This window comes from Coffea eugenioides, chromosome 2 (assembly GCF_003713205.1).
Source record: "Coffea eugenioides isolate CCC68of chromosome 2, Ceug_1.0, whole genome shotgun sequence".
NCBI classification, from domain to species: domain Eukaryota; kingdom Viridiplantae; phylum Streptophyta; class Magnoliopsida; order Gentianales; family Rubiaceae; genus Coffea; species Coffea eugenioides.
In genome coordinates this window covers 64,348,786-64,374,323 of record NC_040036.1, presented here as the reverse complement: position 1 = coordinate 64,374,323, position 25,538 = coordinate 64,348,786, and the positions used below count along the sequence as shown (strand labels likewise).

Here is a 25,538-nt window from a genome sequence, read left to right as displayed (position 1 = left end):
GGGCTAGGTTCTGCTTTTAAATTGGGTTTGTTTATATAGTCAAACATAGGTATCTACTAGATTTTCATCTGGGCTAAAGTGCTATGATAGGTATGGTTAGCCTTATTGATGTTAGAAGTTGGGTTAATAAGACACGGTCCAAGTTTCTTGTGTTATCTTTCCATCATTTTTTTAAGACATGGTCCACATTTCTTGTGTTATCTTTCCAAGTTTCTTGTGTTATCTTATGTTCAATTTGCTATCACCGATATGGTTAGCCTCGTCGATGTTAGGAGTTGGGTTAATAAGACATGGTCCAAGTTTCTTGTGTTATCTTTCCTTCATTTTGGATATCTTTTGCATTTTGATCACTTTTTTTGAATTCTTCTGAAAATTTACTCAAGATAATTGCTTGCTGATTTCTTTTATCTAAGACATAAAAATAAATAAATAATATTTGCAAATTGCCCCCTAGACCTTTAAATAAATATGCTAAGGGCCAAAAAGTTATAAAAAGTGATGATTTCCTTCCTTTTTGATTTCTTGACTTTGCCTTATCATGCTTATGATTGTTCTAGTGAACTAATTTAAGCTTTTCAAGTTAATTAAGGTTTAAGTGAATTTATTAAATCTAGAATTTTAATTTGATGACTTTAGAAACTAATATAAATAGCCCCAGTCTGTTGGCTTGTAAATCACTTTGGTAATCAAATTAGCTTAAATCTAAGTAGTTTATGAATAAAAGGGTAGTAAAAACTAATTTTTTTAAAATTTACATTTTAACTGCTGAATTTTGAAATTTATATTTTGGCCTCAAAAACTTTTATTTTCTCACTTTAGTCCCTAAGAGTCTTTGTTGCCCTTATCACTGAGGTTGTCCTTGGCTCTTTGATTTTTCATTGATGGTTTGAGTGTTAGTTATTATTTGTTTTATGACTTTAGAATGAATTACGTCTTTTATCTGTAATGATTAGTTGTCAATTAAATTAGTGTTTTGGCCTTTTTATTGAAATTTGAGCATAGATAATTCTCCACTCTCTCATCGTAGTCATCACTTAAAAAGGGTGGTACTCCTACAGCCCTTAAATTCTTGAAAATATATGCTCTTACGTGTTTATATATTTTATGTGTTTCTTTTGTAATTTCTTTTAGTTATGTTGAGCTTTTATTTATTTTCATGTTTATTTACTTTAAGTTTTATAATTATTTGGACAGTTCTTGAATAACCCAAAATATATAGTTTATATTTTTTTATTTAGAAAAACTGTTATTAGATTTATCTTTTTTTCCTCAAATGTAATAAATAAGCTTAGATAGGTCTATTTTCTTATCTTTTTGCCCTTTAGATTGTAGTTAGCTATCTCAATGTAATATATAGGTCTTGTGTGTCATGTATGGTGTATGTGCAATGTGTTTTACTCACTTCTTTAGGATTTTTGTATCTAGAAATCACACTTATGTGTTATGTGCTCTATGTGCTCTTATGTGTTTAATTGCTTGAATTTATGCTTTGCTCGTTTTATTACAAATAATGGATGCATGACATAACAATACTAGTCCAAGATTAGTTGTGGCCTTTCCCCCATTTCTTTACTAGTACAATACTAGTAAGGATTTGTAGAAATTGGTTAGCTAATGCTAAACTCATAGGACTCTTCCCACTCTAAATTCATGTATTGTATGCCATTCATTTCATTTTCATGCACATGTTTCCTATTTTTAGGATCTTTTCTAATTTGCATGTTGCTTCCCCTTATTTTATACCCCTGTCTCATGCATGTTCAAATCATTTCACTTAATTGCATCCTATTTAGGAATTGGGAAATTAGATAGTTAATTTGCTTGTTTAACTTAGAGAGGTCACCGTTTGAGTATGGCCTTAACACCTTATTAATTGTCTACAAAAAGAAAAATTATACCACCAGTTTTAGTTCCCATATTCATTATGTTATATTCCCTTTCTTTGGACACTTATACCTTTATATACAAGATATAATTTTCTTTTCTTTGAATCTCATTTTGCACACTTGTGACCCCTTCAAGGAATTCTTTTAGATTTTGCAATTCATGCATTAGTACTAATTAGACTTTGAAGGGATATTTCATCCCTCCCGATATCTCCCTATGTTTAGATTTGCAATCATGAAGAAGCATCCACATGCGATAAGTTCAAAAAATTAGACTAAACCTCATAATCAGCTTTGGCTATGTGAGAAATAGTGCCAGCGTTTGAGCGATCGAATGATAGCCTTCCCTTTCATTAACCCTGAACATTTTTCTCTTAATTTCAAAGACCAAAAGTCATTTAAAAAGGGTTATTTCTTTCATTTACCTTTTCAAACTATCTTTTATGGTGACTTGATACACCTAAAATCAATACCAAGTGGCAACACCCTTTTTTTAAAAAAACCCTTTTTATACCATCTTTTTTGGTCCAAACCGTCACATTTTTCTAAGTCCCATTTCAGACCTTTTTTCTATTATTTTCTGGAATCAAAACTCAATTTTTATTTTGTCCTTTTTGTTTGAAAAATGGGGCATGACCTCTCATTTTTCTAATGAAGGAAACTCTTTCTTTCAACCTTACAAAGGTTACAAAGAAAATATTTTCTAATAGATGCAGGCAAAGGGAGTATCAATTTCAAACTCCATAGCTTTTTATATGGAGTGAAAAATTGGTCAAAAATACCTTACAATGGCTTTGCATTAAATGTTGGATAAACTAGCCATTAGCCCGTTGTTTTTCGACAGTTGTCCAAGATTGGTGGCCGTAGCATCATTCGAACAACCCTTTTTCAAAGAGGTTCATTAGTTTTGAGCAGCAAAAGACATATAAGGTGTCTGATTGGGCAGCCAAGGACTCCAAAGATGCTTTAGTTATTAAGACCCTGCAAATGGTCGAAGGCATTCATTATTAGCCAAATACGTGGCTAAGAAATGTCGAAAAGTTTTGGTTGTTGAGTGCATTTTTTTCGGCCGTTGATAGTAGAACTAGTGTCTGAAGGTCATTCAATCGGTCAAGAAAATACTTCGGATGTCCAAATTAGGGATGAAAACAAGTCAAAATCAACTTCGAGTAACAATATACTCAAACTCGAATTTGATGTTTGTAAATAGTTCTCGAGCTCAAGCTCAATCAACCAGATATTGTAGAGCTGGAGCTCAACTCATGAGGGGAATACATGTGTTCAATCTTGACTCAATAAGACTCAAGTCATAGACAAGCTTTATTGAGCTCATTAAGGCTTACTAAACACCTGCTTCCTAGATTTAACCTATGTCAAAAATTGCAAAATCTAAACTAATTGGTCATTTCTCAGCAATCTAGAATCATATAAATACCAAAATACCTCACAAGCTACAAGTGTGTTATATTACAGACCCAATCTACACAATTCTAGAGTTATTACATCACTGAGGAAATAAAAATTAGCTTCACAAAGTACACTTGTACAAATTACAAATAATAGCAATAGTTAATCAAGTGCCAAAATTAATAACAAACATCCACATCCTGTCTGAAAAAAGAGCAATGAAATTGCATAAAATGCTCTAACATGAGACAAGTCATTAGCCATGAAATTGCATAAAATGCTCTAACAAGCTCTAAATTCTAGAATTGAGGTCCAAGACACCCACCAACCATATCTTAGCTTCAGTTGTCACTTTAAACCTAATGTTGTAAAAGATTCAAAAATAAACTCTACAAGTCCAATTTGAATACACTAACACAAACACAAATAATGCAATAGACTATGACAGACACAAAATCCACTCTAGCAGCCACACACCATAATCTGTTGTTCATTTAAGAAAAATGTTCAAACTATGGATTAATGTTCAATAATTAGAACACTAATTTTATTTTCAAATATTAATTTCCACTTTCCCTCATACATAAACACCATAACATGATCCTCATAATAATTAGAAATTACGTTTTCCAAATTAGAATTTATAATTTATAATTGGGGATTCTCGAAACTGAAATAATATACTAAATTCAACCACAAAATTGAAGCAATTGACTTCGACAACTCAACAACTAAACTTAAAAAAGCTTTAACTATTTCATATCTTAGTTCAGTCAAAGCCCCAGAGCCAATCCTTAGCCACATGAACAATGATGGACCAACAGTTGTGGCCAATCCTCAACTGCATGAATAGAATGACTGCCAGAGAGCTCTGTGGGAGGTTGGCAGCTTCATTCAACTAGTTGAGATTTTAGAAGAATCTCAGTGGAAGCGTCGGAAAGGGACTTTGGGTTAGTAGGAGGCCGGGACTTGGGAGCAAGAATAGAGGAGGAGTGGAGGAGGAAAACTCAAAAAATAAACTCTCATTTTTTTCTTTTGTTCTTAGTTTTCTTATTATGATGTTTTATCTATGTAAGAAAATAATAGGATAAAAAACAAAAAAACCCCCTGTGGTAAATCTAATACACAGAAAATCTCTCGGGATTTCAAAATATACAACACGACACCCCGTACTTTGAACTTAATTGTAAAGATGACGGAATCCGTTAAACTTAACGGAAATGGACGAAATGACCAAAATGCCCTGATATAATTAAACAAAAGACAGTTCAAAAAAATCATTTATTTTATTCTCTAATCTCTAGATAGAGAGAAGGGAAAATCGCCATTTTAGTCCTTAAACTATTTCACTTATGTCAATTTCATCCCTCAATGTCTTTTTAGCCTAATTTAGTCCTTCAACTTAAATTTCTTGTCCAATTAAATCTTTTCACAGACGCACCACCAATTAAAATCTTTCAGGCACAAAATCACCACCCTATTAAGGGCAATCTAGGAATTACAAAGTTAGGGCCAAGGTTAGAACCCCAACAAAACGATTTCCGTTAAAAAGGAGAGAAAAACAAATTTTCCACCAAATTGGGAAAGAAAATAGAGATCGTCAAAAGAGAATTTGAATTATCCTTCTATGTCAAAGCATTTTTCCCAATCCAAATCATACCTAGTCTCTCAACAAAATTTTTCACTATTACTACCATCTACTAATAATTATCAACCACAACCTTTCCTTAAACATCGCCATCTTCTCTCATTCTATATTTCATTTCTTGGATTCCATCACCTTCTCATTCCTTTCTATTTTATTTGGGTTCTTTTTCTCACAAAGATGTCAAAAAATTGGGAAAGTTTCAAGGCATAGAACTTATGGAATTAAATTGTCAATGCTTTCCAAACCCGTTGAGTCTCAAATAGAGAGGAGCTAAAGCTTTTCCCTCTTCTCTCCAGGACCATCACCAGTATCATCATAAAAAGCTCTAAGAAATTCGTTCAAGTCCTCTATCTACCTTCCATCAAATAGAGGTTGAAAAAATTTACATGCCTCCATAGCAAGTCTAGGGGTTGCATACCTAGCAAACCATGGTGGTTCATGAAACTATAATTCTGTTAAACATTTCATCAAACACTTTTTGGGCCTCTTCAACAAAATGCAATCTAGAATACATATTGAGCAAAGAACTATCACAATGTAGAGTACATATTGAGCAAAAAAACTGCTCACAAAAATATCCTACAAATGAATTGCTTTTACGACAATCACACAGGCTTTTTTCCCAATTAATGAATACTCCGGAATTAATAATGCATCAATACTAGTAGAGAATATGTGAGAGTTAAAACAAAAAATTGTAGAGTCTCATTTGTAGAAATATTTACAAATTTAGAGAGGAGTCTCGATTGTCCAGTTCAGAATGGCTATTGATTTAAGAGTTCAAAAAGACGACGTCCTTGTTTCGGAAGTTTGCCAAAGAAGAATGGTGACATAGTTGGTGATGACTTGTTGACTAGTGATAAATGGAGATGAAAATTGGGATCTTCTTTTACAGATATTTTATTTTTCTCCCCACATTAGTGTAAAATTTTTGTTTTACCCCATTAGATGAAAAGTTTTCAGATTTCTTTATTTTAATGTAGGACAAGACTTGTACTTCCATTTTTGCCCTTTGTTTAGGTAGTGCTTTTTGTGTCGAAAAAGTTTATTGGGCGGTGCAGCCATAAAAGGATCTAATTGGACAAGAAATTTAAGTTGAAGGACTAAATTAGGCTAAAATAACATTGAGGGACGAAATTGACATAAGTAAAATAGTTTAAGGACTAAAGTGGCGATTTTCCCTAGAGAGAATTGAGAGTTAAGGGGTAGAACAGGTATATTTGTTAAAAATTATGTATAAAAGTTTTTTTTTAGATTCCAATAAGTCATTTCCGTTAAGTTTAACGGATTCCGTCACCTTTACAATTTAGTTCCAAGTACGGGGTGTCATGTTATATATTTTGAAACCACGGGGAGCTTTTCTGTGTATTAGGTTTACCACAATGGGCTTTTTTGTATTTTATCCAAAATAATAATTTGATATCCCTCACTCAAATCTTAAGGAAAAATAGAAGGTTCAATTGTAAATCTCAAGATTTTTGTACCTATTTTAGGCATTGCGTATTAATACATATATGAATAATATAATTATATTAAAATATTATATTTAATTATAATTTCTAAATTAATTACTAAAATATTTGATTGAGGTCGTCGAGCTCTTAAGTACCTAATCCTAATGCTTGAACTCGGACATGTTTCTCTTGTTGGGTAGCTCAAACTCAAACTTGATCAAACCGAACTCGAATCGAGTGGTTGATTGAGTAGTTTGCGATGACTTAACTTTAAGAAGGCTTGTAGAGGGTGATATTAGCCATAAAGACACTTCCACTAACTTCAAGTACCTACTAATCACTCAACTAGCAATATTAAATCATATTCATTAGTTTATTATGATAAAAAATAAAAGAAATCGAAGTGGATTGGTTTACAATTATATACAAAATTCAATTTTTTTCCTCTTGTTCTCGAGGTAATCCTGACCTTTAGATGGACAACACGTGCGTCCTCATCCATCATCCATGTGTGACTACTATTATACAATATTCTTATCTACAACATGATTACTGTATATATTTGATATTAAGATGAAAAGAGAAGATTTTTATTTGTTAAGATCTTTCCATTTGCACGTGAATGTCTACTTTGGTTTTTAATGTTGGGAATTCATTAAAAAAAGAAGAAGTGAATTTGCATTCTTTTTTCCCTGAATTTTTTTAACTCAGCCATGAAAAAGTTTGAAAGTAGTTATTTGACTTTGAGAATGGTAATCCATGAATGCAATTACTGTATTCCACTAAATTAAATTTGAATTAACGGCTACAGGAACAACTTATTCAACCACAATTGCAAAATGGGTTTAAACAGCTATTTAGAGGAAAAAAGACCAGTGATATTAGCCTTAACCAACTATTGCTATTTTTCTTCAGAAAATTTTTACGTTTTTCATGAATATATTTTTCAATTTTTTTTATCTCATATAAGTCAAACCGTTACAATATATTTTTCTATAAAAATTGCGGAAAATAACAATCTAAACAAGCCCTAAGCTACCAAAATTTCTACTATACGAGCTTGCAAAAAAAAAAAAAAAGAGCTTGCAAAAAGTTATTGGGTTGAAAATTTAAAAAAAAACTATTTTTAACTTTATTTGGTATAAAGGTCGGCTTCAAAAGGGGAGAGGGATGGGTTGGATGGTACGGGGGAGGGAATGTAAGCAAGAGGTCTTGGGTTCGAGTCCTCCTACTTATACTAAAAAAAAAGAAAAAAAGATCGACTTCAAAAACCTCAGAAATCTCTGGCCGCAAGTTTGCAACCCAGGCTTCTGCCACTTCGTGTTGTTATTAATCAACCAAAGTAAGTCACTCACGAGCTGTAGACCCTTTTTTGTGGTGCTAAGCATGTTTCACCACACGATAAGTGCAAGTGGTCCCCCAGACCTTAATTAATTGCACTAGACTAATCCTTTGCCGGCTGAATTAGCCTAATCATTTTAATTAAACCCTTGAAAGCGACCCCCAAATAGACATGCACCACAAAACCGCCACCAACTCAAGACTTAGGATTAGGACCGACACCCAACTTGAAAATTTGCAATGGCTATTAATACTTTGAATGTGCAGTGGCTATCAATTCTCAAAATCAATGCACAGAAATTTTTTTTTTTTTAAAAGCTTGTATTTCTTTTGATGACGCTTAATTTAACTGATGTCACCGTACCTTGACATATGGCTCAGAAAAAGATTTATTAGTATACATTTTTTTAAAAAGTAACCCAAAATTCCCGTGTCCATTTATTTTCAAGAATGTGCATGTTTTTGCCTTTGGGAAGTGCTGTATTCTAACTGGACATTTTACTTAAACAAATTCTTAGATATTCCATAAAAATCAAATAATTTAAAGAGTTAAAAATTCAAATATGCAAAAACCAGTTATTCAATCTATTTCTGAATTCGATTACCAACATAATAATGATGGAATAAATAAGATATCCAAATCAAACGAGCAATGATTTAAATCATTTGAAATTTTCAACTCTCAAGAATTTTGAATCAATTATGTAACAGTAAAAGCATTATCGCCTCAAAATTTCTTTCCCTAATAAAAAAAAATCATTTGTAATCATACATAAAGGAAAATGAAATTGGCTTTATTGTAGGTCACAAACTTTATCTGTGAAATCAACTTAATGCTCGTGGGCCGAAAACAGAAAGAATAAAAAATAGTAGTGCAATTACTACTATATTTGATAAATGAAAAAATGAAACAACAGAATATGAACTACTATTGCTATTGACTGGTCAATTAAGAATTCATTGCAATACCACAACCGACCATTGAAGTAAATCCCTTTTTTTTTTTAAATGGGTTATTTAAGTAAATTCACATGATATCAATCTCTGCACTCCAATAGAAACGTTGTAATAGATCCTAGGCCGAGAGCCACAAATTTAGACACACACATGCCTACGTGTCTGAGCAGCAGACCATAACCTCATGCCTCGCCCCACGTGACGTGGACCCCACGCGTTCCCCTCCACAGTCCTCTGCCTCACAAAGTCTTCCAGCAACAGCACCACTGCACCACACACTTTCTCTCTCTACACTTTTCTCTCTACTGTTCAAAAGAAGGGGAAAAAAAAGAAAGAAAATGCTGTTCCTGGTTTTGCATTTTTCATTGCACGATTAGAAAAAATGGAAAAATAAAATAAAAATAATTTACCTGTTTTTGATTGGATTTGTTGAAAAGAGGTTTGTTTCTCACTGTGTTCTGATTCATGCTCTCTAGCGTGTCCTTCGACGGCGCCGTTCTGGAGATAACTTAGTTGAAAGAACTGGAGATGTTTGGACTAAGTTTGAAGCAGCAGGCGGTGAATTTTCGGTTTGGAGTAGTTATCGTTCGTGGATTTTTTAGCTATGTTTGATTGGAACGACGAAGAGGTAATTTTTCCACAAGACTGATTTTTCATTAGGTGTCTTCTTTTTTTTTTAAAGTATTTATTGCCTATGTTTAGAGAAAATGAAGGAAACAAAGAAATGATAATTGAAAACAAAGATTTAATTGACTAAAATGTATAATTTATAGTTATTAACTCATTTTTCTTTTAGCTTTATTTTTAATTGGATTATTTTTTTTTAATTCTTCTTTTCTGTCTTGCCATGTCAAGGCAATAAAATAATTTTGTTTTGTTGGTTATTTGCGTATTCTTTTTTGCATCTCATTTTTTTTAAGGTTAAAGGTTTTTAGGTTTCTAGCCTTATCGTGGTGTTGGTTTGTTTATGTGTGATCACAAATCTGTAAGGTTTTCATGCTGCCTATGATGAGTTCATACTTGTTTTGTTAGGGAATTAATGAGATTCTTATTGTGCTTCCACATATTATGGGTTTCCTTGTTCTGTTACAAGTCATAGAATACTAATTTTAGTTTTTGAGAGTGGAATCTGAAAAATATTGGGCACTATTCACTCTGTGTTTGCTAAATCTTGGTTTAATTTCCTAACTAGCTAAGCAGTATCCAGTTTAATATGATTATTGTTCGCTTGTATTGCTGCTGTGGTTGAGCTTAGTTTAATTTTCAGATTGAGTTGCTTGATCATTTTGTGCGCATACGAGATTGTGGTTTACGACTCTTGGATCACATGCTTGAAAGTCATCAATCTGAGTTTGAGTCAAGCTTGATTATTAAAGCATCCTCAATGGTTGACTTGTTTATTTTTTGAACTAATCTTGAACTGGCATTTCCTAGCTGAAATATGCTTGGGATACAGTGCCCAAACAACTCCAGGTATATGAATTTAGATTGTAGCTCAAAACTGCACCTTGTAATCATGGTAAACCCTGAAAAGTTGCTACGGCAGTTGTGTGTGTCCAGCAGAGATCAGGTACAGGAACTAAGGAAGTTGGTTTTTGCCAATTTTACTCAGATTTCCTTGAGTAGATGGCATTATTAAACAAGCGCTGAGTATCAGGTTTGGTTGCTGAGCAGTTGGGGCACCCATTATTAGTAGATAGAGAATGCATAAGTGCTCTTTGTAGGAGGAATTCTCATAAAAGAAAGATACATATGCTAGTAGATTTCCACATTTGATTGTATATCGGGGAAGGTCCAGTTGAAAATTGGATTTGCAGCAAGACATCCACATTTAGGGCTAAAAAACCACAGAGCTAAATCACTGAACACAGTAGCCTCAAATTTGTCGGAATCCCATATCCATCTTCAAGCAATTTGAATGAGTTTGACCTTTCTTAACCATCCTATTCTTGTGAGAAAACACAGATTCAACCAAAGTCTAATTGCCTGAACTACAGAGGATAAAGAGATAAAAGGAAAACCTTAAAAAGTTTGCACCCATTTACAACATAAAATTGCTAGAAAACCTCAGAAGTACGTCTTAATATAAACAAATAGCACATAGCACCGATATCCAATTTTAATATGCATCAAGGTACCAATAACTACAAAGTTATGGACTCTTAGCTAATATGCACCTTGCGCAAAAGAAGGAAAAGGACAGGCATTTTCCTTGATGTTTTCCTTTTGTGTGGGTTATGCTAATGTAGCAACACAGAAACTGTTGCAGATTAATTTTGGGACGAGATTGAAAACAAATGATTTGGAAATTGATGTTTATACAAGTATTTGGACTAATGTGTTGCACATCTATTATTTTAGATAATACTTCCATCTCTAGATAGATTAGAAGAGTTTGAAATTTCCTTTTTTTTTTTGTTTGGCTGGTGGACTAAAAGCTGGATAGGCTTTCCTGTATCTTAATCTATTTCTTTATGTCCATAGCTATTGAAAGCCATCTTGTGCTTAGGTAGTCTTATAAATGTAAACTTCATGGAGCTCAAAAAATACTTATTGTTGTGCAGTCTATAGGACCTTGGAAGGATGACTTTATTTGTAGTATGTTTTCTGTCCCATGGTTTCTTTGTCTTCTTCCTACTGCTTGAAATTTTCTTCTTATCTCATCTACAAATTGATGCAAAGTTTCTTCTTTGTGCATATAATGAGGACACAATTGTGGCAGACAGCCACAGATTTCTGCTAAATTTGTTTCCTTAATTTCTGGAAAATAGCAGAATAGTTAAATAGTGGTTTGCTAAAGAGGATCTGTAATGTAATGAATTATGTAGTCCTTTTCGCTCCTGCATGTGTTAGTTATGATGGGAATGCGTGTCATAATTGTTTGATTCATACATGCACCCTTGTCTTAAGGCATTTTAGTTTCTCAAATGAGCTGAATCAGGAGTTCCTGTAAAGCACTTAGTCTAGTTGGGAGACTCCAAAGCCGGGAGCAAAACTTGATCAACGTCGTTTTTACTCCTTGGTTACCTAATGTTCTTTGGTGTCAGATCTTGGATATGTTTGAATTGCTATGTGTTGAAAGGAAGCCTTAAGTGGAAATTTCTATTGTCTTTGCACTTTCTTTGGGCCATACATGCAGAGGAAGCATGAGGGTGGGGGGTGGGCAGCATCCCAAGAATTTAGAGTTTCAGTAATTTTGCCTTCAAAGTATTAGTATTTCGTACATATCATTAACAAAATTAGACTTCACTGCCTTCAAAATTTACATAAGGTATGGAAGTTTTTTCTAATATATTGCCATATAACGTTTGCCTCTCCATGTCCCACTTACCGTTTCCATTCCAACTTTAGAGTTTATCGCAATCTTGTATGAGCTGGTCTTACTGGCAAACAATTTGCTTAGGAGTTGAGATGGGTTTGCCGTGGTTCCCCATGGAAGTTGAGGGATCCAAAGTCGTAAGGAGATTATAGATGCCTCAGATTGTGGCTGTTCAACATTTAATAGCCTCGAGAATTAGCCTATTTATGATCATAAGCAAGACCTGTTTTCAATCTATTGCATGGACTAATATGGGCATAAACTGTGTTGTGCTGCTACATGATGAACGCAGGTTTCTGATTTTTAGAGCAACTGTTTGGATATGCTCTCTAAGGATAACCTAACCGATATCCTGAAGCCTAGACTCCATTTGTAAGACCGCTTCTAGATTCTGAATCACCTAAATTTGTAGAGCAGTAAAGCTGCAGTTGTTCATCCTTGGATATACCTCATATAAGGGCTCTAGATGCTTAGCATACCTACTCCACTACATTGGTTGACCTCATGCATCCAAGAGTCTGGCGATGAGTGATGCACTTCATGATTAAGAGCAAATTGCTTAGAAGCATAGCTGGATCACTAAAATTTCTCTGTATATGAAGCATGGACAGTACCCTTGAAGGAATGATTTATGTTGGCACATGAGCAAGACATCATACATTATCCAGTAATGCTCAAATTTGCCAAACAAAGAGATGTTGCAGAATGAAGACACATGCATATTATGTGATGAACCTGGGAGGAAGAAGTTTAGACGTCAAACTTAACAAGTGAAGGTTTCTTCCCATTATAGTTGTAATATGTGTCTCAAATTTCTGCTTATCATACTATAGCATGCAAGCAGTAGTTTGTCTTGGCAGAAGGTCCCTAATTCTTCAGGAATGAACTTCTTTTGGGGTAGGGGATTCATGAGGATGATCATATTACTCAAGAAGTTAATTTCATTTCATTGATGAAGTTATTTGTCTGAAACAAAAGTTGCTGCATATCAGGATAGAAAGCAGTTGAACAAGGCATGACTACAAGGAAACCTAAGATTTAAGATCACCGGACTGAATACAAATTTTATATGGAAGATAAATGGCCTGGGTGATTAATTAACTCTTTAATGATTGCAAGCAAAAAAAGTTTGATTATTAATATTGTCATGTGTTAGCAATTTTTAGGTGTTTAGGTTTCTCTAATAAGTTGTCTATTGGAAAGAAGAATCTTTGAACCAGTCCCTCCTAGGTCAATTTAGGCTAAATTCTAGGGGTGTGGATGTGGGCTTTTCTGTGTGTGTCTACCTATCAATCTATATCTCTATCTTTCTATCTATATATCTATATCATTGAGCAATTATGCATATCTTTGTTGTCATGAATTAGTATATGCACTTTAATGGTTTACAATGTAGTGAAGATATGCTGTTTCTATGTATTCTACTCATTCTGCTCTTAAGTCATGAGATTCCACATATTTTCTGTTGCATTTCAGCTGTCAAATATTATATGGGGTGAGGCTGGGGAAGGTGAGGATCATATTGTTCCATATCCAGATGCAAATGAAGAAAAACCTCTAGGTTCGTATGGAGATTGTATTAAGAAAGAAAAGAATCAGGAAGCTGTGGATGTAAAAACTGCTGAACAGAAGAAACCTGCTACACAAAGTGATCTACATGGAGTAAAACTACAATGCAGTTCCCAATATGACACAAATGAAGATCTTTCTGCAATGGAATTTGGTGTGGACTCATGGCCTGATCTCTCGTTACCGGGTGCTGCAAAGGCTAATGAAGATACTATGGGTACTGAAACATCCAATAATGTAACAGATATTTGCAAACATGATTTAAGATGCAGTGCATAATCTATTCACGGAGATAATTTCCCTTTGTATGTTGTTATTAGAAAGTTTCACTTTTTGACTGTCAAAATTTCCCCAGAAGACAAGGCTGCTCCTCTCGATAATGCTTCTGAAATTTTCCAGAGCCCTCTTGATGATAGTGAGCAAGGCGATTTTGTTGATTATGGTTGGGCTAGTGTTGGGAGCTTTGAGGACCTTGAGAGGATCTTTAGGTAATGCAAAATTCTCTCTCATTCTTAGTTTTGTTCATACAATTAAGGATTAATCTTTCCTACACTCATAGTGTATATACTGTCAGCGTTGGATGAATGACAACTATGCAAAATTTGAATTTGAAATTCAATATTTGCACATATGTCATGAATCCAATGGTGATAGTGTATACATTGTCAGTGTATATAAGATTTACTCATACATTATACTTTTGCTGTAACGTTAAATTCAAAATTCATGTCATCTATTGTTCTAGACCACTTGACAATAAATAAAGAAAGACTTGATCTAACCCTTGAGGTTAAGCCGGTCAATCACTTTGCATAAGCATTTTCAATAAATTATAAAGATGAACTCTATCGATAAAAAGTGGACAAAGTACATGCGATTGGGTTTCAAGTCTTCTCTTCTTGCCAAAGGTGGAACTACATCCCATGTACATCTAAAACCATAGGTGAGCATCTTGAGGCTGGAACTCCTCACACCTAGAAATGGAAACTGAAAACTTTAAAGCAGAGTATGGAGGAATAATTTTGTTCAGGACATGATCATCCAAGTCTTTGTAGTTTCAGAATTCGATGCTACAGCTTGTCAAGAAACTGCTAGAAGATGTGATTTTCATGTACAATTCTGACAAATTTGGCTATCAACATGGGCCCCTAAAGTCAAAATAGCAAAATTATGGTGGAACCTTAAGAAGCCAATGCAAACCTCGAATAAACTTATTGAAGTTTTGCCATCCTCTTTATACTGAGTCAAATGTACCATGAGAAACAATGGTTTTAGTTTTCTGTTCTGTTGATTTCCCTGCAAGTATGCTGCAACAAATTAATGACCACGTGACGTTCTAATACCTATTTTTCTCACTTCGTTTCCCCATTTTGTTCTGATGATGTTTTCGATGAGATTAAATTCACAGTCAATTATAACAAGGTCAGTCATGGGTTTGAAGAGCGTCTGAGGATAACTAATTTGGTTGAGCTATTGCAGTGGTACAGCTTTTTTTTTGTTTTAATAATTGAAACTAAAATAGAAAACTATTATAATTACGTTGCATCTTCTTCAGACTCTAAAGTACATGATCGAAAGACCAAGGAGGTCATGAAGAGAAAAAAGAATGACTCTGGGAGCGTAAAATTAATGAATTGATGTGTCAGCAAAAAATTATGTAATCCCACCTTTTGTGTATTGTTCCCTGAACTAGGGCTTGAAATCATACTTCCCTGCTTACAACATCAAACTTTATGTGTAAATACTTATTCTCTGATTAACTCCAATGACCAGCCAAGCTAGTACTAGCTTGATTACTTATTCTCTTTTGTAAGCAGTACTAAACTAATTACACCATAATGCTCTCTCTCCCTCTTCCTGTCACATTTTCCATGAACACCATAACAGTGGATTTAGGTCAATCTAGATTGAAGTTTTAGATGGCTATTTCATCCTTTTAGACAGAAACAGTACTTGAGCAAATTCCGACTGCAGTAGTTGCAGAATTTTTCTGGGTAATTTCTTACATGTGATGTGAAGATAATTACAATCTATGAGCACTGACTCTAATTTTACACACTTATAAATGCCATAAAATTCTTAAATACAATTCAAAGTGGTAGCAACACATGACAATTCAAGCTCAAAGTCTTCTTGCAAGTTCATATTTGTGTCAAAAACTGGGAAGGTGAATCTGCCCAGGGTATTTTGCATGTATCTTTCATCAAACATGGCAATTTCTTCTTTTAGTTGGTGATAAACAAGGTAAAGATTTAAAAGAAACTAGACTTGATCACTTTAGGCATAAGAAGAGAGCAATCTAATATACCCACACCACTCTCTCGTGATATATCTAAATCAACTAATGTACAAGGACTTGAATACTCTTCATGCTCTGAAATCCCCGTATAAACTATAATGCTGGAATATTCACATCGTGTGGCACTGCTGTTTCTGGAAACTCCTCATAAATCTGTCAAATGTTTTGCTAGGAGGACACATTCATATTAGTGTCATCCTAAAAAGAGTAGATTACCTACTAGATTGATTATTTCACCAAATGGATTAATACACAAGTCTTGAGAAGATTAGTACTAGCTTGATTACTTTACGAGAAGGGTTTTACACAAAGTGTTTGATGATGAGAGCAAGTCAAGAAACTCAGCTTCATCATGTTCAGACACATATGCCATAACTTATTGGCTTCCTCTCTCACTTGTTTAGATATTGAGAAGCTTTTCCTATTTAAGCATCTCCTGATATGCACAAATCTTCTTCTTGCCAGATTTGTGTGTATGGTGTGGGACACCTTTCTGTCTAAAGCTGTAAAAATCGCATTGTTTTGCATATATAAGTGTGAGCATAAGTACCATCTACAACTTCTGGTGAGTAAGGTGAATGCTGGATTCAAATGTGCCAGGGTGCAGCAATTTATCACAACAATGGCCTTCATTTGTTTGTCTTATAATGTAGTAGTGCAGAGAAACTCAATATTATCCTAGCATGAGATGTGACTTTCAAGCATGCAAGGATAGAATAATCCTTGTCAGGTATTATTGTGGACTCTTACTCCATAAATACTCCCTCATCCAACATAATGGTTTTGGGATGTCTGACTGTGATTCTGAGTCATGTACAACCAAAAATTTCTATTTGGTAAATGAGGACAAAAGCAGGAACCTAAGTACAGTAGCTCTCATAGAACTACTAGGCATGCTATTTTCAGGCATGACGTAACATACTGAGTGTCTTGATTAAATAGGTTGGGGGTGTTGATTGAATGGCTTATTACACGTTTATTCTGTCTTCTGACAACTAAAGCAATCACTTAGGCTGGTAGTTTGTACTCAAAAGAGTTGGTGGACTAACATGCAAGCAAATTAATATAAGTTGTTAAAATTGGTTTACTGGCCAAAAGTTAGGGAACTAAGTTTTGGTTGAGACCAAGCTACTTGGTCTGGTCTTGGAATTTGGATTAGTTGTATTAGGCAGCTCTTTCTGATAGAAGTGTAGTAAAAGATGCCACAGAAATCCATGTTATTAAATGTGTGCTGTGAACGGATTAAATGACATGATGTCATTACTGATGTAATAATTGGTATGATTAATTTGGATCATTGTCATGTCATAAGTAATGACAGTCATCTTTACAACCTAGGCATTATGTAATGTAAGTTAGGCTTGCCAAAATTCTCTAGTAAGCTAAAACTGGATATAATTAGAGAGGATATGGCTTCTTATTCTCTGATTCTGCCCTTATTTTGTTTTTCCATGAAGATTTCTATAACTACTTAGTAATATGAAATTGCGTATGTAAGTGAAGCCGAAATTTGCTTTGGACTATGTTTTCTTGGAGATTAGAGAACAAAACCTGGATGTAAAAGAAAGAGGATGAACACTAGTGAGAAGTAATGTTAGAGAGAAGCGGTGTAGAGAAGAGAAACTTAGTGAGGGCTATTTAAATCATCGGCCAGAGGGCCTAGGAACGGTGAAGTCTAGGTGGCAGAAGTCAGAGATTCTTAGTTGAGATATTTGGCAAGCCTAGCTCACTACAGAAAATTGGCAAGTCTAGCTTACACATCCTTGTTCCTGTAACAGAAACATGACTAATTAATGCGTCACTCTTGACATCCTGTCTCATTTATTTTATGACACATTCAATAGATAGTAAGCAACATTAAATAGTGTAGTAAAGATGCTAGGCCAGTGACAGTAAGTTGCAGTTGCAGTTGCAGTCCATGCTTCCCCTTTAACGTAGCTGGTTAGACTTTGGCCCGTGATAATAAAAGACTCTCTGCTTCCCACTAATATTAGAAATTGTTACTTTCAACTCTTTTGGCCAAGCTAGCAAACTTTATTTAGTATTTCAAGTTGGTATACCTCAATTTTGTTAGAAATTGCAAAACTGTTTAACGATTGTTTCTCTGAACTGAAGAAACAGTGGTGTCAAAAGGTGGTCCAGTTTGACACAGGTCATAGGGCCAGTAGGACGGACAAAATATATTTCATTAATAATTTTAGGTAATAAGTAATGAATGGGTTACAATAATGTGGATGATTCTTGACTCTTCCCCATTTTACATTTTGGTCAAAGATAATTTTACATCTGCTTCAGTTTTAGTATCATTAGCATATGAATTTTGTCTTACAATTAAATGTCAGTTCCAGTTCCATCTAGTACTTTATTTTGTGAAAGAGAAGAAATAAAATTTAATTGCCATTTTATTCAGGAGAAGTAGCTAAAAAGTGATAGGAACATTTCATGTGAAGTTTGTGGATCACTCAGCTGACATATAAAGTCTTAGGGCTGACTGTAATATTTTCTGTGTCAAATTAGGAGCCTATCATACACATGCTTCAACTTGCGGTTGAGTGTGAGGAGAAGACAAGGGTACTTATTGTGGATCATGCATGATTAATGAGATAGGTTATGAATGATTCACCTACTTTTGGAAAAGACTTGTTTTTCCCAAATTTTGACAATTTTGTAACTCATAACTTATCTGAAGCACTTGTGCTAGTGTCTTGGGTTTCAAAGTTTGTTGGTTTGGTTGCCTGTTTTTACCTTTTCTAGCCCTCTTGTATTTCCACACTTTGAACGTCCATTTCCCTTTTTCCCCCCCACCTTTGTTCTTCTCTTGAATTAATATCAAGTGCTTCTCCTGATTTAGACCCAATGAATCAAAAGAGGCTACTTTCTGTGCTATTGCATCTTAGAAACTTGGTAATTAGCCCCTTTTGTCATCTGTTGATTAGTTTCTCCTTGGTTAGATGTGAATCCGCATGAGTGGGCTTTCGCGAATTGCTCAAGCAGAAAAGCCAGTACAAGCTTTAGGCTTGATTTACCAGTCTGTTATCATATTAAGATTTTTCTCCTCATTGTTTTGGACTCTGTAGGAATTTGTTAAATTCCTTTTCTGATTGTCTTACACACTGAAAGATAGATTTATATAGGGTGGATGAATTGTTTATGCTGAACATATTAGTGAAACATGAAAACATAAAATTGAATTCTAGTTTTATGAGAAAGTTATTCTAAATCTTCCCAAGTCAGAAATCCTACTTGGGTGGAAATTGTGGCTATTGTACATTTTGAGCGTGAGTATTGGGAATATTAACGACATCGGAATTTTTGCATGTTGGGGATGTCAGATATGAAGTGTGACTAAGGTGCTTTTTGTAGTGATATAAAGACAATCTCTCTCTCTCTCTCTCACCCATACCCCATCATGTGATTCTTTATTATTCTTATTCTTCAAGTTGTTAATGCTATTACTTCTGTGCCTTTGATCTTAATTCATCAGTGCATGATATGAGGTCTTTTACTCCCCAGGACTTCTGGAACTCGATGTCTTTGTTTACTCATCATACCTCAAGACTTAACCCCTGCCTCATGAGACTTCTTGGACTTCATTCACTCCTACGTTAATAAGGGTCTAATATCTTGTTCTGAGAGTTGCATTTAATTCCAATCGCTTTTTGCTTGGCAAATTATTGATTGGCTTTCACGAATCCTGAGTCACATGTTAAATATAGGAAAATAAAAGTAGCCCCACATCGAGCTTCCCAAGGCTTTTGATGAGTAAGCTTACAAAGATCTTGGGCTTGTCCGCTCCTTGCAAATGCATCTTGGTGCTGAGGTTCTTTAATAATTTCAACTCAGAAGCACCAATATAGAGCATAAAGTTTAAACATCACAGGATACTTTATGAAGCAATTCACAGAAAAAAAGGGCATCATACTCTTGATATGCTTATATTCGACTTGGGGTAGTATTCCTCAAGTGCTCTTACCAAAAGTTGTGTTTTCCGGTCCACAATTTGCAATATATGTCCCTCCATCATTAAAAGATCAAAGTGAACAAAGTAGTATTGGTGTTACAGTTTTCTTTCAACAATGTAGCAGCTTCTTTGCCCCTCCTGATCTGCTGACTTTAAGTAAAATTGAGAGAAGGGGCTGTTTTAAACTAGTGTTGAACTCCGTCCAAGTCAAGACTTGACACAGGAGCACAATGAATTTCCTGTTGCAGCACAGTCCGACATTTTATCTTTTTTGTGCTACTAATATGGTCAGCAATGTTGAATTTACCTAGGCCTGACTATAACACTGCATAATTAGTTTTGTGTGACAGTAACCATCTGACCTGATATCCTCACAAGTGACATTTTGCAGCAATGAAGATCCAATATTTGGATGTGGAAGCCTCGTTAATGCAGATGAGCTATGGTCATCTTCCAAAGATGTCACCAGCAGCCCTGAGAAGTCAATTCCCATGTCAGGTGACTTTCCATGTCTGGGGCTAGGCTCACTAAGGAGCACGTCAGAGCAATTTGATGTTCAAGGAGAGTACCTGTCAGATCAAAACCAGTGCTTTACTCCAGGACATGAGAAAATAAACTTGTTGACATCCAATGTCCCGCAGAATGTGAAGTCTTGTGCAGGAAATATAGGATACACCGGAAGTAGCAATAATATCTCAATGAAGGAGAAGGTACTACAGCTATGCCAGATGTAGATGAATTTTCTTCTCTCTCATTACTCTGACTTTTGTCCACTCTCTTCTGCATCATTGTAATTTCTGCTACATGGCCATTGGGAACAAATTGATTTATTTGTCTTGGAATGCAGGCAGCTTTTGAGATGAGTGGAAGTAAGCCAGTATATAACTTACAGCTTGATTCAGGAAATTTTGCAGTCGCTAACGAGTGTATGGTCAAGGTATATTTTTCCTACTCCTGGTGAAATTTAATTCCTATTTTGTATGAGGTTCCCATCCTTAGGAAGGTACCCCTTTCTTTCTATTTACTCCACCTTTGTTCCTTTCCTTTCCACATTTTAATGAGAAAAAAAAAACATTTTTGAATGATCATTTTTTTTGGCACACAAAAGGAACATCAACATGAAGTGATTATCTGAACTTTAGCTGGCTTCTATTCCCCATTGGTGAAGCTTTGTGCATTCTTGTTAACAGCAGCACCATAAATGCTGTCAACCAAGAATTACTTCTGTGGTGTACCTGGAAATGGAATTGCTTATAATTTCATTTCTTAAATCTCCGGAAATGAGTTGCCGTTCGGATTTGCTTAAAATAGATATAGATTAGAATTATGTCCAAAAAGAAAACAGAGATTCTTATAGATAATGCTTCAGAAAGAAACACAATTGGAATGTACAATCAGTCTTCATGTCATTAGTCTACCTATTGGTGCAAGAAATATTCAGTAGAAAAGAAAACATGATTAGCGTAACAGTTTCTTTGAACTTTTTCATTTATGCTCTCTTAAATTTGAGTAACGTGGCCATATTAACAGTATTTGCTAGCTACATGGGATGGTTTTCATTTTAGGTCAGATTGTTTTACTGCTACAGATGTTCATCCCCTTTTTTTGATTGTATTCTTGAGGCAAAAATGGCTAGTGGGTCTATTGTTTCAGAGATAGCAATTTTCGTATATTTTACAGACAGGACCTAGTAAAATATTTTATCCTTGATTGCTTGACTCCAGTGATTAGAATTGAAAACACAGCTGTCAAATTTTTAACCAAACCCATTTCTCGTTATCATCACTTAAAGATTCAATATTCCCCCACAAATATAACCTGGCTTTCTTTGAAAAGTAAGCCACAAATTTTCTGTTGTGTGAAATTGAAAATTTTTCACTGAAGATAAGTAGACCTGTTATTAGGTGTCTGTTTCCTGTGACATGTTAGATCTATAATTCCGTGGAACCGATGTCAACTTTAAGGCTACTGCATAACCATAATCTAGAACTTATTTCCATTATCTAGAATAGTCTTTTTCAAATTATTTTAGCCACATGATAAGTTGCCTTTTTAAATTTGAAGTTTTCTTCAATTATGAATTTCTTTTAAAGTAAATTCTCTTTTTCTTAGATGTTCATATATCACATGTCAAATTACTACTTGGATTTAACAAAATGACTGAAATTACTACCTTAAAGTAAATAGAGTGATCTACCTAACAGGACGAATAGATCATATGGAGACCAAAAATGGTATTCTGAAAGTCATATAGGTTCATCAAATAAGACTAGGGGAACCTGAACAAACAAAAATCATCTCATACTAATCTGAAGATATAAAAGCTGTTGTGTTGTTTCAGTATCACGCCTTTTTGGTACATTATTCATGTGCTTTTAATGGTTTCTTTACTTTAGAACATCAGAGTGTTGCTCTAGTTGTTTTCTTGTATGCAGGGGAATAAGCGAAAGAAGTTGAAAGGCTGGAAAAAATCAGCAGAAAAAAGTGAAGGCAGGCATTTGCAGAATTTACAAGGATGGACTCAAACTGGAAACCAGTTTCTTCAATTCGATGCCCCATATGCACCAAATATGGGTCAATCTAGCTCGTCTTTGGTGTTCAGTCAGCAGACACAATTTCAAGGATCAGAGTCTTCACATTACAAGCATCTCTCTAGTCCACTTTTGACTTCTTTCATTAATGGTACTATGGCAAAGCAGTATACCGCTATGCCTGTTTTGTCGCAATTTCATTCTGGAGAAGTTAGCCAGCAGCCTGCCATTTCCAGCTATGAGGTTCCTGGGCACTTGAATCCTTCTACTGAACCTTCTGTTAAGTCTTTGACAATGACTCCTCAGGAGAAGATTGAGAAATTAAGGAGGCGACAGCAAATGAGAGCAATGCTTGCAATTCAGAAACAACAGCAGCAGTTTGGCAATCAAATGTCATCTACTGAATATTCAGCTATGGAAGGAGAAAATATTGAAGCAGAGGAAAACCTTTCAACAGTTGCGTCTCTTGAGCCAAATTCACCCATAGAACAAGATGATTCCAATACCGCATGTGTGCCGCACGATGATTGCTCAGTCCAGGATTCAATACTATATCAACTTCAGGATATTGTAGCAAAGGTTAGAGCAACTGCAGTTTCGTTTCTTTCCTGGTGGATGTATTTACTTGCTAAATAATGCGCATGGTCTGTGCTTAATTTCCTTGCAGTTGGACATGAGGATAAGACTTTGCATTAGGGATAGTCTGTTTCGACTAGCTCAGAGTGCTAGTCAAAGGCAGAATGCCAGTGATACAAGCAGTAGCAATAAGAGCAACAGAGATGAAGTTCTCAGCAAAGAAGAAATTAACACTCATAACAGGTTAGAGAATCTACTGCCATTCATGCTAAATATTGATGAATGATATGTATTGCTGAAATGATATCATAATTTCATCCTAAAAGTTGTTGAACCATACAGTTTTTGTTATTAACTCACAGGCATCAATTATATTGCTTTACTGGATACTGGATAACTTGGAAATAAGTTGCAAAGCGGCTTTCCAGATAACTATATAACAATCGATGTACTGCATACATGCTTCTAAGTGCTGTATTTCTAAGCTCAATTAGAAATCACGAAGTCTCCAAAAATTCCCAACTCCTTTCAAGCACCAAAACTGTGTATTAGTAGCACTCAAATCTAAGGTTTCACTTTGTAACTTTACATTATTTGTTGCATTTGTGTAATTTGACATAGACAAGTTAAAACGAGAGAGAGAGAGAGAGAGAGAGAGGCCTAGATGTTCTCAGTATCACACATGAGAGCCATTGACATCTTTAACTTGAGTGCTTGGTAGATAGCATATATACCAAATTACTGAAAGAGTTCTTTCATAGTTGGGAACAATTTCACATTTCTCACTTTTCTCCTGCATTGATAGCATGGAACTCAACTAGCAGAGTATGCTCTGATTTTTCTCATGCTTAATTGCGTATTTTGATTTTTTCAACTATATTTATCTCTGACAATTTTCTTCATCCTGTTATTAATTGGAACATGAGTGAAAAATTGAATGAACAACCAATGCAGATTTTTTCAGATTATTACCTTAGCCGCGTTAGTGCATTGAATAGATTATCATTAAGATTGAAATCTCCAGTTTGTTATGTACGCAATGATATCCTGCATTGAAATTATCAGTTGGCAGTACATGTACCCAAGAGTGTCCTGATTGTACTGTTGTTTACTGTGTCAGTGCATTTGGATAAGATGTTTATTCTTGCTTAGAGAAAGAAATCGTGATGTTTATTCAGGAACATACTTGAAGCAAATCTAGGTTTTCATGGTGGAGTTGAGCATTGTTAAACCCTCATTCTCCAATTCTATTTTGTCACAGGTTTCTGAAGGCATCTGAAGCAGAGACAGAAACCAACCCAATCGACCGCACTGTGGCTCATCTGCTGTTCCATAGGCCTTTAGAGCTCACAGGAAGGATTGTTGAGACACCTGAACCAAACTTATCAGCTAAGATCCTCCACTATGACAAGCAAGCATCTAGCTCAATGAGCTTGCAAACTAACAATTTGCCTCAAAGATTAGAGAACAAGCAAATTCTATCCCATGAGGAATCAGAGGTTCCTTGCCTATTTCGTAAAGAGAATCAGTTGGAAAAAGCTTTGGAAACTTCTGAAAATACATTAACCGCCAGAGCTGCAGAAACTGGAATAATGAAAGTCGAGCCCTCCCAGTGAGAACTGAAGTAACAAAATCTTTAGAAGGGTAATTCCTTCCTTTATCTCTTCCAAACAGTATTAATTTGCATTTTATGTGTATATTATGGATTAACTAGTAATGAGCCACTCTTTCATTGTCAGCCCACTGGTACCTGTCTGTCATGGTTTTGGAAGGTCCAATGCTATAGCCATGACCATGGAAGAAGTCGTTCACTGGAAGTTCATAAAATCTATATTCCCTTCAAAAGGGAGTATATCATATGTCCGAAGTTCCTATTCTGGTTGACTAGAATATTGATGTCGTCACACGTCCTGTTGCGAGATCTGAAAGTAGATTGAAGCTACCAAACTTCTACAAATATGGCCGCTTCGCATATTGCTCATTTGACTAGATTAACTTGTTTGTGTCAACTTATTTATACCTGCGTGATCTGTTTGCTAGACGTGTCAGTTACATCTTCATTTATCCATCTTGGTAGATTCTTGCTGGTCATAATTGTATCTGTAACATAATTCAACTATCTCCTCATCGATCTTGGACTTTAATTGAGCAAGACGTGAAAAAAACTTGCACATTTTTATGGACAGCGGAAGTATGTTTAAGGTAGATTTTCCGTTTGAAGTGTTTTCGTTAGTCTATTAGTGGCGATAAAATATTCTTATTATTTATTGCAGATAATATTTTTATAACCCTTTCAAAACCTTGAGTGAATTTGTCACGTCCCAAGCCCATCTCGATCCAGGATGCAACAGATCACAGAAGATTATTTGAAAAAATACTGTAGTTTTGTTGTTATGTGTGAATGTGAGATGAAAAAATAATTGAAAATATAAAATGGTAATTGAAAAATATATTTGTGATGTAAGCAAATATTTTTTTTTACAAATAAAATCTATATCTAAACAGAATCTTTGTTTCCATGATTTATCTTTTGATAACTCAACTATGAATCATTGTGTGCGCACAAATATCATTTCCATTCATTTGTAGT

General features: G+C 34.9%; 1 protein-coding gene across 4 annotated transcripts; it reads left to right on the top strand.

Moving 5' to 3' along the window:
• The first annotated feature begins 8,964 nt into the window (after positions 1 to 8,964).
• On the top strand, positions 8,965 to 25,164 carry LOC113760993 (protein LNK2-like). Of its 4 annotated transcripts, none has more exons than XM_027303777.1 (9): positions 8,965 to 9,321; positions 13,489 to 13,798; positions 13,940 to 14,069; positions 20,233 to 20,551; positions 20,689 to 20,778; positions 22,277 to 22,951; positions 23,040 to 23,191; positions 24,210 to 24,592; positions 24,688 to 25,164. In XM_027303777.1, the coding sequence occupies exons 1-8, from the start codon at positions 9,298 to 9,300 to the stop codon at positions 24,562 to 24,564; spliced, it is 2,055 nt and encodes a 684-aa protein (XP_027159578.1). In that variant the 5' UTR covers positions 8,965 to 9,297; the 3' UTR covers positions 24,565 to 24,592; positions 24,688 to 25,164. The 4 variants fall into 4 exon arrangements, with proteins under 4 accessions (XP_027159578.1, XP_027159577.1, XP_027159580.1 ...); XM_027303776.1 differs by having other exon boundaries at positions 8,966 to 9,321; positions 13,937 to 14,069; XM_027303779.1 differs by lacking the exon at positions 8,965 to 9,321 and having other exon boundaries at positions 13,614 to 13,798; positions 20,220 to 20,551.
• The last annotated feature ends 374 nt before the right edge of the window (positions 25,165 to 25,538 follow it).

Excerpts from the sequence above, each read along its gene's own strand:
- LOC113760993 (XM_027303776.1), top strand. The coding sequence starts at position 9,298 with ATGTTTGATTGGAACGACGAAGAG. Across the intron at positions 9,322-13,488 it reads TTGATTGGAACGACGAAGAG|CTGTCAAATATTATATGGGG; the intron begins GTAATTTTTCCA and ends GTTGCATTTCAG. Across the intron at positions 23,192-24,209 it reads GAAATTAACACTCATAACAG|GTTTCTGAAGGCATCTGAAG; the intron begins GTTAGAGAATCT and ends ATTTTGTCACAG.